The sequence below is a fragment of the Eptatretus burgeri genome, chromosome 1, assembly GCF_056783735.1.
Source record: "Eptatretus burgeri isolate ZD-2024b chromosome 1, Ebu_testis_v1, whole genome shotgun sequence".
Taxonomy (NCBI): domain Eukaryota; kingdom Metazoa; phylum Chordata; class Myxini; order Myxiniformes; family Myxinidae; genus Eptatretus; species Eptatretus burgeri.
Window position 1 is genome coordinate 144,463,634 of NC_140961.1, and position 13,340 is coordinate 144,476,973.

The following is a 13,340-nucleotide window of genomic DNA, read 5'->3' on the forward strand; positions in this document are numbered from 1 at the left end:
CTTGTGTCATCAAATTTTCAACAAAACTTTATTATGAGAATGTGGAGAATTCAAATTAAAAATATGGTTAAAAGGTGAAAGGTCAACATCACATAAAATTGTCAATTTTCATCCAATTGACCTGAAATCTTAAGAATTTGTATACTGGGTTGCTCAATTGGTTCACCAATCAAAAGCAAGAAGCCGATTTTTTTTTTTTTTAGGTCAAAAGGTTAAAGGTAAAGTTTACATAAAATCGTCAATTTTCATCTGATTGACCTGAAATTTAAGGAATTTGTCTATTGGGTCACCGAATTGGTTCAGCAATCAAAAGCTTGAAGTCGATTGTTTTTTGTTAGGTCAAAAGGTCAAGGTTATATAAAACCATCAATTTTCATCTGATTTACTTGAAATTTGAGCAGAGTTTCCAAATTGGATCACTGAGGCCTCTTGCTTTTGAGGTCAAAAGGTCAAGGTCAAGGTCACTTAAAATTGTCAATGTTTTTGTATTTTACCTCCACCAACAAAGGTTGGTGGAGGTGATGTTTTCACCCATGTCTGTCTGTGAGCGCAATATCTCAAAAAGTTGCGGATGCAATCGGACAAAATTTGGTAGACAGGTTGTGTGTGTGACGAGAACGAGTTAATTAGATTTTGCTGAAGATCTGGATCCGGACACGAGAATTTTTTTCCGGGATACGATAATTTTTTTCAGTGATTCTTCACCATAGAGAGATTAGGCCGACAATGATATACAGCACGATATCTCAAAAAGTTGTAGAAGGATTCGGACGAAACTTGGTGGACACGTTGGGTGTGTGGCAAGGATGAATTTATTCAATTTTGGTGAAGATCCGGATCTGGAACTGGAAACGAGAATTATTTAATTTTTAAAGTGATTCTTCAACATTGAGAGAGAGGGACAAAAACGATATAGTACTGTCTAATAGCATAATATTAAAAAAATGTATTGGGCCCGATATGTTCTCGTGGATCAGGCATTACGTGGTGGAGGTATGCGCTCCACTCAGTACCTTCTAGGCTTTTTTGATTTTTTTTTGACATTTTCTAAGTTTGTGACCTTGTGACCGTAACCTTGGGACTAAAATGAAAAATCGAGCTCCATGGGGCTATGCGGGTGCCATTGGGCTAACCAAATACTGAAAACCCTGCCATATTTGACAAACCCCCTCGGAGGAGAGGCATTTTTATGTCAAAATTCGCAATTTTCTAAGTTCGTGACCTTGTGACCTTGACCTTGGGATGAAAATGAAAAATGGAGCTCCGTGGGGCTATGCAGGTGCCATTGGGCTAACCAAAAACCGAAACCCCTGCCAGATTCGACAAACTCCCGAGGAGAAGATGCAAAATGAAATCGGATACCCCCTAAAAACACGTTTTTTGGGCGTGGCTCCGCCCATAATGGGCACACCACACCCATTCTCAGGAAAACACAACTTGATCATTATATAAACCTCCCACCAAAATTTTATCAGGATCGGATCAAAACCCACGGAGCTATGCTCGGGACAGACAGACAGACAGACAGACAGACAGACAGACAGACAGACACACCCATAACGAATATAGTGGTCACTTATTTTTTCGTGAATTTTTTTTTCGTGAACCAAGAACAAGAGCGATGCACTTTTATATGTTTTCTATCGACATCTTTATTCTTTACAATGACGTCACGCATTATTGCCTCGTGCAGACGCCTCCATCTTTGAGGTGACGGCCAGTTCGCACAGTGGGGTATTGTGACGTCAGCTTTAGCCCTCTTTTAATCGTTGTTTGGGATTCAGTAATTGCGAAATATCGTGTTTTCACTTTACTTTGCTTCACTGAAGTTTGAGACGAAAAACATTTCTCATGTGCCCGTCCTCACAATGTCTTAAACTCTTATAGGGGGTTAAACTTCAAGGAATGGTCAAACCAATGTTGCTCAGGCCAAGCGCAGATTTAAACCGATTTAACGGAACAGACTCGATCACGTGACGAGCAAGATAATTCCAATTCTTTATACAACGGACAGCAAAGGCACTCTCTGATTTTCATCTCGCGATAAAATGTCTTCAGCTTGAGTTGATGACATCTTGTCCTGGTGGACTCCTCCGGTGTGAAAAACTTCATAACATGGGAGGCATTATATCCAATCCTCAATCCTGAGGTGTATCGCAATAAATCTCTTAGCTCGAGTGTGACTCGTTTTTTTCTCTTCGGAGGAATTGATGAATAAAACACGCTAACCGACCTTAATGTTAACCTTTACAATTCGTATCGATCATGCCTGTTATGGAAATGTCTGATAACCGGATAAACACGAGGGGAAAACTTGCTGCATCGAAACGAACGGTGTACACACTGCGTTCCGCGCAGTTAGGCTGCCGTCCCGCTTCCCGCTTCCCGCTTTTTGACGCTGTGGTGTATTGTGTGTAACAGTTAACAAACAGGTGGTGATTCCTCACAGTGGGTTAAATTGGCATCTGTGTGCGTGCGGCTGTTGTCTGTACGACTAGGAGGTCTCAGCCGGACCGACGATGGCGTTCCTTCAGTGGCGGCGGTTTCTGTTCTTTGACAAGGACCAGGTGAAACAGGAGGGAAGCGCCTCTCCGCTCGACTCCCTGTGTGACCTGAACATCAGCGTTTGCTCCTGTGGAAAGGGACACCTCGTGTTCGGTGATATCCTTTACGTGAGCCGCGTGGTGCGACTTTGAGACGTATATCCTTCACTCGAAAACCGCCTTCGCCCCCCCCCACTCTATATAACTCCCCCCCACTCTATATAACCCCCCACTCTATATAACCCCCCACTCTATATAACTCCCCCTCACTCTATATAACTCCCCCTCACTCTATATAACTCCCCCTCACTCTATATAACTCCCCTCACTCTATATAACTCCCCCTCACTCTATATAACCCCCCACTCTATATAACCCCCACTCTATATAACCCCCACTCTATATAACCCCCCACTCTATATAACCCCCACTCTATATAACCCCCCACTCTATATAACCCCCCACTCTATATAACCCCCACTCTATATAACCCCCCACTCTATATAACCCCCACTCTATATAACCCCCCACTCTATATAACCCCCCACTCTATATAACCCCCCACTCTATATAACCCCCCACTCTATATAACCCCCACTCTATATAACCCCCCACTCTATATAACCCCCCCACTCTATATAACCCCCCACTCTATATAACCCCCCACTCTATATAACCCCCACTCTATATAACTCCCCCACTCTATATAACTCCCCCACTCTATATAACCCCCCCACTCTATATTACCCCCTCACTCTATATAACTCCCCCCGCACTCTATATAACCCCCCACTCTATATAACCTCCCCCCCGACACTATATACCCCCCACTCTATATAACCGGCCCACTCTGTATAACCCCTCCCCCCCACTCGATATACCTCCCCCCATTAAATTCAATCGTTTTGATGGATTTATCTCATTGGGTGTTGGAAGTTGGTGTGGTGTAGCCATGATGGGCCAAATGACCTCCTGCATCCTGTTTCCTTGTTATTCCTTGTGACCGAGTGGTGCGACTCCAAATGTAGCATTTGCATTATACACCGTGTGTGTGTGTGTGTGTGTGTGTGTGTGTGTGTGTGTGTGTGTGTGTGTGTGTGTGTGTGTGTGTGTGTGTGTGTGTGTGTGTTTTAGTCGTTCCTCATCACATACCCAACCTGTCCACCTCGTTCCGTTTGAATCCGTCCGTACACCATATACATATATACATACACATACAGGGTGTCAAAAGTAGCGCCCGGTTTCTACTTTTTTCGGCTGTCAGATTCTTTCTGGGAAGTCATGTTGTTAATAATTGTCTTGCAGATTATTAATTTTCGTAATTTTTTATTTATTTTTGATTTTGTTTTGCAGGTTATTGCTGCGAGTTTGGAAAGTGACTGAATTTGCACCAAATTGAGCTTAATGCCACAATTAACAGACACAATCGTGTCGACTGGGCTGCGAATAACCCAAGAGTGACAGTTGAGGAGGTAAATTTACCTGGAGTGACAGTTTGGGCAGCCATATCTCCATTTGGGATAATTGGACCCTTTTTCTTTGAGGGATTTGTCACTGCAGAGGTTTACCTGGATATGTTGCAAACCTTCATTTGGCCCAGGGTACAAGATCAGGACTATTATTTCCAGTATGATGGAGCTCCACCTCATTATGGACGTTATGTTCGTCAGTGGCTTGATGAAAACTTTCCCAGAAAGTGGATCGGCCGCCGCGGTCCGATCGAGTGGTCGGCACGCTCCCCAGACCTTACACCTCCAGATTTGTTTCTTTGGGGGCTCATGAAAGACCTTGTTTATCGTGAAAAGCCTCGTACCATTCAGGAATTGAACGCTCAAATCACTGCAAAGTTTGAGGAAATTGATATCGAACTCTGCAGACGTGTGTGCCGCTCTGTGCCTGATCGGCTGCAATTGTGCATCGATCACGAGGGAGGGCACTTTGAAAATTGTAAGTAAAACAGCTTGGTACAGTTCCGTAATAATTTTTATTGAATAAATGGTTAGATAAACATGTCATTCATTTATTTCTACCTTCTTGTACACTGTAATACAAATGGCAAACAAACGATCAACTGACAGAAATCGGGTGCAACTTCTGACTCGCTGTGTGTATCCATATATTGTTACGAATTTCAAATTCAATTGCACACATACAGGTTCCCTGAGTCAGCTATGTCGAAAAGTGCATGTTTCCTTCATAGCTCACCTTCCATTGTTTAAATGTTTTGAAATTGATTAGATGCGCTGCGGATCGATTTTAATAGTTAGGGAGCGAACAATGGAGACGTCCCTCTCCCTCTTCTGCGAAGAGGAAGAAGAACCCTGCGGTGACGTCAACAACTCCCTTCCACCCGTGGTTGAGCGGGGGTGGATCACAAGGGCATGAGTCACGCCGGGTGTGGGGGAGGGGGTGCAAAGGATAAAGAGAAGACCCTTTCTTTGTTCGTGTGCTGAATTCGTGGGAGTCCCGTGGTCGGGCTGAGTTCGTGGGAGTCCCATGGCAGAGTTCGTGAAGAGTCCCGTGGGAGGAGTAAGCTTTCTGCTTCGGAGAGAGCAGTCGTTCAGCAGGCCATCGGGTCCTGCTTGGCTTGCTTGGCTTGAGGCCTTCGGAAGCTTTTTGCTTCGGCTGGCTCAGTGAGCTTCGGCTGCTGCTTTGTTTTGGAAGGAACTTTAGCCGGTTGTTCGGTTCGAGCTGCGAGTGAGGCTTCTTCCTCTTCTTCCTCTTCTTCTTGGTTCGTGGAGCTTTTTGTTCTCCATTTTGTTTCCCGGCTTGGTGCGACGCATCGGCCTTTTCCTGGAGTTGGTTCCTCGGGGAAGCGACGATCGACAGGAAGGATCGGCGCCTCGTCTCACCGGCATGTGTTGAGAAGCGCGGGAGGATTCGCGGGAGCTCGGGAAGGATCGCAGCGATTGGATCCAGCTTGCTCTCGCTGGAGCCCGGGTCCGGACAACTTGAAGACCACACGAGGTGGAAAGGTTCGAGTCAAGCTCTGAGTTTCAGCTCACCTGTCCTCCAAGCTGGAGCTCGTGAGTAAAGGCCTCAGCCACCGTTTCTTGTGTGTGTGTGTGTGTGTGTGTGTGTGTGTGTGTGTGTGTGTGTGTGTGTGTGTGTGTGTGTGTGTGTGTGTGTGTGTGTGTGTGTGTGTGTGTGTGTGTGTGTGTGTGCGCGCGCGCGCGCGCGTATACGTGTGTCCGTGGGCCCGTCTAATAAGTAGGAACTGCTGTGAAGTGTAAATGACTGTACATAATAAGTAGACGGTTGTAGTTCTTTTGTCGTGCTTTTGTTGCTTGAACAATTGCATACATGTTTTGCCTTATTTAATTGCATACGTGTTTTATTATAATAAACGTCCTTGTGTGAATGTAAATCTGCTCGTTGCATCCATTCCCTCATTGACTGATCATTTCGTGTGTTGGGAGTTAGAAAGCCGTTGGTTTGCCCTAATAGGGGGACATTTGGACCGACGGTTCTTGGCGATTACGCCGCTCGGAAACGTGCACGGACAAGCTTGCCTCGGCGGTTTGTTCCGTACGAGTTCCGTCGAGGGTGGAATACCCCGGTTGTTGGATCACGTGGGTATTTAGGTACCTTGAAGATTGGCAATCGACCCTACCCCACGTGATCTGCCGATTGGCGTATTTCGGTTCTTGTACAAGGACCCGTCCTCAGAGTTATCCGGGCGGCGATCTATATTCCGGGTGATCGGTCGGGCCGACTCGACTTGCGGTTCCGTTCAGAGTGGTCGGTTGGCGGCTGACACCCGTCCTGTAACAAAATATATATATATATATATATATATATATATATATATATATATATATATATATATGTATATATCTATTATAATACACCAGGCTTGCACACTAAAAACTCGGCTCGCCGTCACACGATCCCTATGAAATTGCTGTGGCACTTAGCGGACATGCTGACAATGTTTGGGAAGTCTTGGCATTCCATAGTAGCACTTGTATTTTGCACAATGCGTATTTTTGTCATTCCCCGTGTACGGTCTGTCGTCTGGTACCAGCTAAGTTGTAATGCTATCCCGTGAATGTGCACGGGTATCGCGAGTATATATATATATATATATATATATATATATATATATATATATATATATATATATATATATATATATATATATATATATATATATATATATATATATATATATATTGTTACGGATTCGCGCCCGCCGGCGTGCGGACGGCCACGTAACTCGAATCGCGGCACGTCGCCCACCGGACGGACAATCCAGTCGTGACCCTCTCGGACTAACGCCGGGAACCAGTCACGGGTGGACCTTTCGGTCTCACGGCAATCGAGCCAATCGGCCCCCGCGTGGGATAGGGCTGCTCGCCAAATTCGACCTACCCAAGTACCCACACGGAGGGTAGACCGGGCGATCGCACCTCGCCGCAGGTCGACTTCGGACACGGGCCACTTAAGCGACCCGTTCCGTACTATCGGGATAACCGAGCGGTGTTATCGTCGGCCTCGACGGTTCGATTAATTATCGGGCGTATTCAGCCCACTACCAACCCTTTACGTGAAGCAAGATGAGGATTCAATGAAAGAAATGACGAAGCGAAGCGGGAAACAGTTCAACACAAAGCACATTTATTCGCGATGAACGGAAAGCACACATATTCAATTCCACCAAAAGCACATAGAAAAGGAAAAGAAACACAATGCAATTTTACACAAAAAGCAAATGTAAAAGCGAAGACACAATGCAGAGCTAATACCGACTACCGAGCACACGGCAACACTTATACAATTTTACTTCACAGACGGCGCCGACAACACATACCCAAAACCAAGAAAAAGAACACCCTCAAGGATGAGGCGGGCCTGAGGCCGAGACCGGGTCGGGCCTACCCGTCTGGTGATGAGACGCGGAGCGGCGATGGTGCCTCAACTCCGCGGGCCTCGCGGACAGTGTCTGGTAGGGGGTGGGAAAAGGGGCCCCCTTGGTCGCACTATCTCAGCGCGGGGGGAAACAGGAGGGGGTTGCTGATGCTCGGGGAAAGGAGGATTTCTACTTTGTCTCGAGTCCCGCGACGAGCGTCTCCACCTCGACCAGGTCGCGCCGTCGGCCTCCCTGGTGTGCAGCTCCCGGCACGACGCGAGCACCCCCTCGTCTGCCTTTGCCGCCTCTCCACAGCTCCGTCCTCTTCGCTCCGACTCCAACGCACACGACGACGACGACGACCAACGACTCTTTTCTGACGAACGCAGCCGCTTATATAAGCCCCGTGGCTTCGCCTTTGACCCCCTGCCTTCGACCTTTCACCTCGCTCCCCATTGGCCCGAGAAAAAGTGGGCGTGAATGCATTTTGATCCATGAATTTGCATATAGCGACCGCCCTCCAACGCCCTGGAGGCGGGGCCAAATCGCCCCTCGCTCACCGATTGGACGGAACAAAAGTGGGCGTGTGTCGTTTTTGATCCGTTTTTGGAGCGGAAAATCCGTGGTTTTGTACACGCTGTTCGGCGCGCGCCCTGCACGAGTCCAATACCGGTACCCACAAGCGGCGCAAGAACGGTGGCGATGCGACGGTTGCGAGGTGTGACGGGAAAGGTCGTGGCTGTTGTGGTGAAGCGGCGTTGTGGTGGGTGGTTGATGTTGTGACGACTGTTGAGACGCGGTTGGCGGTGGTAACAATGGCGGTTGGTCCAAAATAAAGATAGTAAAAGAAAAACGGCTATCCTGAAGAGTCGCAGCACGCATAAATGACGTATTCCCACTAGACAACGGGTTTGGGCCTAACTACACATATACTTACCGAGATATCTCACCTAAGGGACCTGAATGGTGGTTTGCGAATTTGGTAACCACAACACTACCCCCTCCCCTTTTTCAGACTCGTCCCGAGTCGTCAAATTCTCGTGTGCCATCATGTGTAGTTTTCCCCTAGTACATTTTACCTACGGATCCCTGAGCGACATTCATGGTATTCGTGTCCCCAAAATAAATAACCTGAGGGCTGCGTAACTACCTAAACAAACTCACTCACACGGACGACTTAAATAAAATTGCCGGCGCTAAGACAAACATGCCGGGGGCGCACTCATATTTACAGTACATCTTAACCTTAACTTACAAATTTTACACTAAACCATGGCCCAGGATCAATGAACTCTGCAAAAAGAAAGCAGTTAGCAGGGAGCCAGGCTGCTCGCATGCAGTCTCTGGCTCAAAACAATGCAGGTGACAGGGAACGTGGCTGGCTGCTCACACGCAGTCCAAGGCCTTCCTTTTTGAACTGAACGCAGTGAACCACAACGGTGCATGGGCTGCACAACGCAGTCTCCGTGCCAGCTCAAGTGGCACACGCAATGAGCACAACGAATGGATGGATGAACACAAACACGGTGCACGGGCCGCCACTGCAGGCCCGTCTCGCAGCTTGCAAACTGTTGCCTTGATCCTGGCGCACATGGCAATGAACAGGGGGGGGGGGGCAAAGCAAAAATTGAACGGGGCTGGTGAACATGGGCAGTGGGCATGGCATGGCAAAGGCAGCAGGCAAACACAGCCCGCAGAAGAAGGCCGCTGCAGGCAAACACAGCCGGCAGATGAACTGGCCGGCACAGGCCTTGAAGAAAAAACAGCCAGCCGGCAGATGAAGTGGGCCGGCACAGACCTTGCAGCAAAACAACAGCTGCCGATGAAGTTGGCCGGCACAGGCCTTGAAGCAAAACACGGCCAGCCGATGAAGTGGCCAGCCTTTGCCGTTCCGTGGAGGTTGGTGGAGGGAGTGCGGTGGTGCTGGCCACTTGGAAGGCGGGCTCGGACCTACCTACCTGTCTCCCTCCCAACCTATCGCCTTTGCCTGTCACTGTACATACCCACTCCCTTAATTTGTCAAACCCCAATTTAGCCCCAACTTAATTTTTTTTTTTTTAACTCCCCACTATAAATCGTCCCCTAACCCCCTTTACTGTCCTTGTTCGGCTAACCTATCCTGTCACCTAGCCTACTCCCAACCCCTACGTTCCCTTCCCGGAGGGGAGTAAGGGAGAGCTAACGTCCTGTGTCAAGGCCCAACTCAAGCCTCAGAATGGCCTCCCCAGAGTTCAGCGATCTAACCCAAAGTGGGTCCAGCGGCCCACAACGAGAACGAGGGGATGGATGGTACGGAGGGGTACATCTCCTAATCTACCCTAACCATTTAACTGTTAAACTACCCCGGGGCTTTCAACAAGCGCCTCTCGCTTAAACTATTGGTTCTATAAACCCAGATTCCCGTCGCCTGTGTTGGTGTCCTCACAATTTCGGGCCTCGCCCCCCAATTTTCTCTCCGTGCCCTCACACGGTCTCATGGCTGGGACACGTGGCTCCCTTTGGCAGGCACGACCCTCTGCCGAATCTCCCGCTATGGCACCCCCGGGCACTACACTGCCTCCGAGCCTACCAGCTCCCTAGCACCGGGGAGTGCCCCCATATGGCACCTCCCCTGAAACGCACACGTGGCAGGCCGGCCTCCCGGGCCCCTTTCCGAGGGTCACCCGTGCCCACAACACTGCCCACGCGGCTAATGGCGCCCCGGGCCCCCGCACCAAGCAGGCGCACCCGTGCCCACTACTCTATCCCGGCCCCCCATGGGCCCTTGGCCTACCACGGCCGACTAGCCTGGTGCCCGGGGTACCCACTCAGCGATACTCACCTTTCGCAGCCACGCTCCCAAGCCCGTCAACAGGGCTCCTGCACCCCTCCAAATGGGTTTCGAGCCTACATTCCCACCAACAGCAAAATGACCTCCATTTTGTAAATTTGACTCACCCCCTAACTCACTTTACTCTGACCCCGGGGTCCCTTGGGCGGGAGTCACTCCTCCCCCCAATCACTCATCGCACCATGCATTCCCCATTCACTCCACACACACAGACCCGCTGGCCTCACTCACTCATCATGTACTCACCTCTCAACTCTTCAACACACACACCGCTGAACTCTGCCATCCTCCTAACTACATCCCCTAACTAACTCGTGCTCCCACGTCGTCCCTTAAACTATAGCACGTTCCATTTAACCTACGTAGCTGAACTACGTCCCCGCTACACATCCACAAGTCTGTCACTGTCTCCAAATAATCCCATTTTATTTCCCAACCTAAAGCTCACTAAATCCCTCTACCTAATCCATTCCACGGACTCCATGAGGACTTACCCCTGCCCCATGAAGTCGGTCTAACTAAGCTAACCCTTCCCCCTAACTAGTTTCCATCCTGTGCCCAGGGTAAGGGGGTCTTCCACCCCTTGCCCAGGAATCCTTTGCACCCGAAAGTGAGGCCTGCTCTTTTTTTTTTTTTTTTCCATGCGCATCACCAGCGCGGCAACTCGCGCACTTTGCACCTGCCCGTGATGCCATGCAGCCGCACGTGTTCCTCGCCCCTCCTTGGATGGTACCATCCGGCAGGGATACCCCTCCTGCCGGATTCCAACCCCACGTGCAGCCACGGCGTCACCGTGCGCACAAAAAAACACAAGCCCCACGTCTCGAGGGGTTCCCCACGCGAACACATGTGCTTTGCCCGTTGGAGCTTAACACACACGATCGCGTGGCGAACCCGTCCGGTCCAAATCCGTTATCCTGCCTAAACTTTGTCCGTCCGCGGGATCGGCAAATCCACCGCGTGCGTTTCCGGACCGGGACTTCACTCTCGCAAGCGAGCACGTGGCGGTCTCGTGCGTTGCACAGCACGGACCGCGTGCTCACTGCTGGGTGAACCCGGCACGGTCCCCGAAACAACTTCAGCCGCTACTCGGCTTTCATTCCTCTGTCGCCGTCGTCGCCATTCGACCCACGCACACCTGCGTGTTACGACGCACACAGTCCATTCCATCACATTCACACCGGGAGACGCGGCTGCGTGCTCCCGCATGCCCACCGACATCTCCCTTACATACCGCTCTCTCACACACACGGTCTCCCTTACATAACCCATACCACTCACACGTGGTGCTCCATTCACTCGCGCGGGGGCACTCACACGTGGTGCCTCACTCGCACACGCGGGGGCACTCACCCGCGGTGCTTCACTCACACTGGCCGTTTCATCCACACACCCGGCCTCACTCACACACGGTTCCTCACCCACACACGCGGGGGCACTCACCCGCGGTGCCTCATCCACACACCGTCCCTCACTCACACACGCAGGGGCACTCATCCGCGGTGCCTCATCCACACACGGTTCCTCACCCACACACGCGGGGGCACTCACCCGCGGTGCCTCATCCACACACGGCGTGCTGGGAAGCACGTACCCTGGCACCATCGCCACCACACCACTCACACACGGGGTCGCTTCCACACATGGGGACGCATTCGCGCCTTGCACCACACACACAGGGACAACCACACTGGGGATTCGTGTCCCCACAAGGGTCTCCGGGGCCTCTATACCCCCCAAGCTCTCCGAGCACCCGTTCACAGCACTCCTCCCCTTGACCTCGCAAAGCGCGACCGAACTCACCTGGTCGTGACTCGCCTCAAGGGGGCATACTCCCTCCCCTCGTTCCTGGAGGAGGCCATCCAGGTGCTCGCACTGGGTCCCTACCCAGTCCGCCAGCTCACCCCCATGATCCTCCACTACCTCCGTGTGTGTGTGTGCGTCACTTACCCCGTCTTCATCGTGCAGTCTCTCCTCTATTTTGTCTGTCTCCCGTGTCTCTATACATTTTCTCTCCTGGTTCCTTTTTTCTGTCTCTTCCTGGTTCCTTTTCCTTTCCCATCTGAGTCGTTCTTTCTCTCTGAGCCCCATTAGCTGTTCGTTCTCCCTCTGTTTTAGTTGTTCAATTTCACACTCATAGAGTTGTTGTTTTCTCTCCCACTGTTCCTCCTGCTCTTTGTTTTCCAATCTCATCGTTTCTTTCAATTGGCTCATTTCCTTCCTGTGTTTCATTCGCTGTTCTCTCACTACTCTTCCTCGTTTCCTCTCCTGTCCTTCCTTCTCCAGTTTCATGGTTTGCTTCATTTGGTTAATCTCCTTTTTGTGTTTCATTTGCTGCTGTCTCATTACTCTTCCTCGTTTCCTCTCCTGTCCTTCCTTCTCCAGTTTCATGGTTTTCTTCATTTGGTTAATCTCCTGTTTGTGTTTCATTTGCTGTTCTTTGTCTATCTCCTCGTACTCCAGCCTCAGCTTTTCTTTCAATTGGTCAACCTCAGATTCATGTTCTTTTTGTTTTCTATTCCATTGTTCCTCTCGTTCTTCCCTCTCCAATCTCCTTGTGTCCTTCAATCTCCTGATTTCTCCTTCCTGCTTCATTCCTTGCTCCTTTACTTTCTCCTCGTATTCAAACCTATTTTTTTCCTTTTGTCGTTCAGTTTCAAATTCATACTCTTTCAGTTTTCTATTCCACTGTCTTTCTTGTTCCTCCTTCTGCAATCTCGTCATTTCTTTCAACTGACTGATTTCTTTCTCCTGTCTCATTCGTTCTTCCTTCATTACTCTTTCTTGTTCCTCATTCTTTAGTCTGGCCTTCGCTTCCAGCTGTTCGATCTGTACAGTGTGGTTTCTTAAAGTTTCATTTTCCGTTCTCTTCCTTTCCTCTTTTAACACTCTCAGTTCGTTTTGTAGTTCCCTCTCTTTGTTTTGGTGTTTCTGTAACTCAGAAACTTTCTTTTCCAATTCCTTTCTCATCTCCACACACTCAGACTTTGCTTTGGCTTCTAACTGTTCTTCCGGCTTGCGCTTGTGGTTTTCTACCCGTCTTCCCAGTTCCTCTGTCTCCGTTTTTCCCTCCAGTCCCAGCTTATCAACTCTCTTCGTCATGTCTTGAAGTCTT

General features: G+C 49.6%; 1 protein-coding gene across 3 annotated transcripts in view; it reads left to right on the forward strand.

Annotated features, from left to right (window-relative positions):
* The first annotated feature begins 2,339 nt into the window (after nucleotides 1-2,339).
* The window catches only part of VPS11 (VPS11 core subunit of CORVET and HOPS complexes), a 66,757-nt gene continuing 55,756 nt past the window's right edge, over nucleotides 2,340-13,340 (forward strand). Inside the window, exon 1 of one of the 3 annotated variants that reach the window (XM_085846607.1) lies at nucleotides 2,340-2,661. In XM_085846607.1, the coding sequence (XP_085702733.1) occupies nucleotides 2,520-2,661 (142 nt within the window). In that variant the 5' untranslated portion in view covers nucleotides 2,340-2,519. Of the gene's footprint in view, nucleotides 2,673-13,340 lie in introns of all 3 variants that reach the window. The other 2 variants (XM_085846598.1, XM_085846589.1) reach the window with 2 other exon arrangements.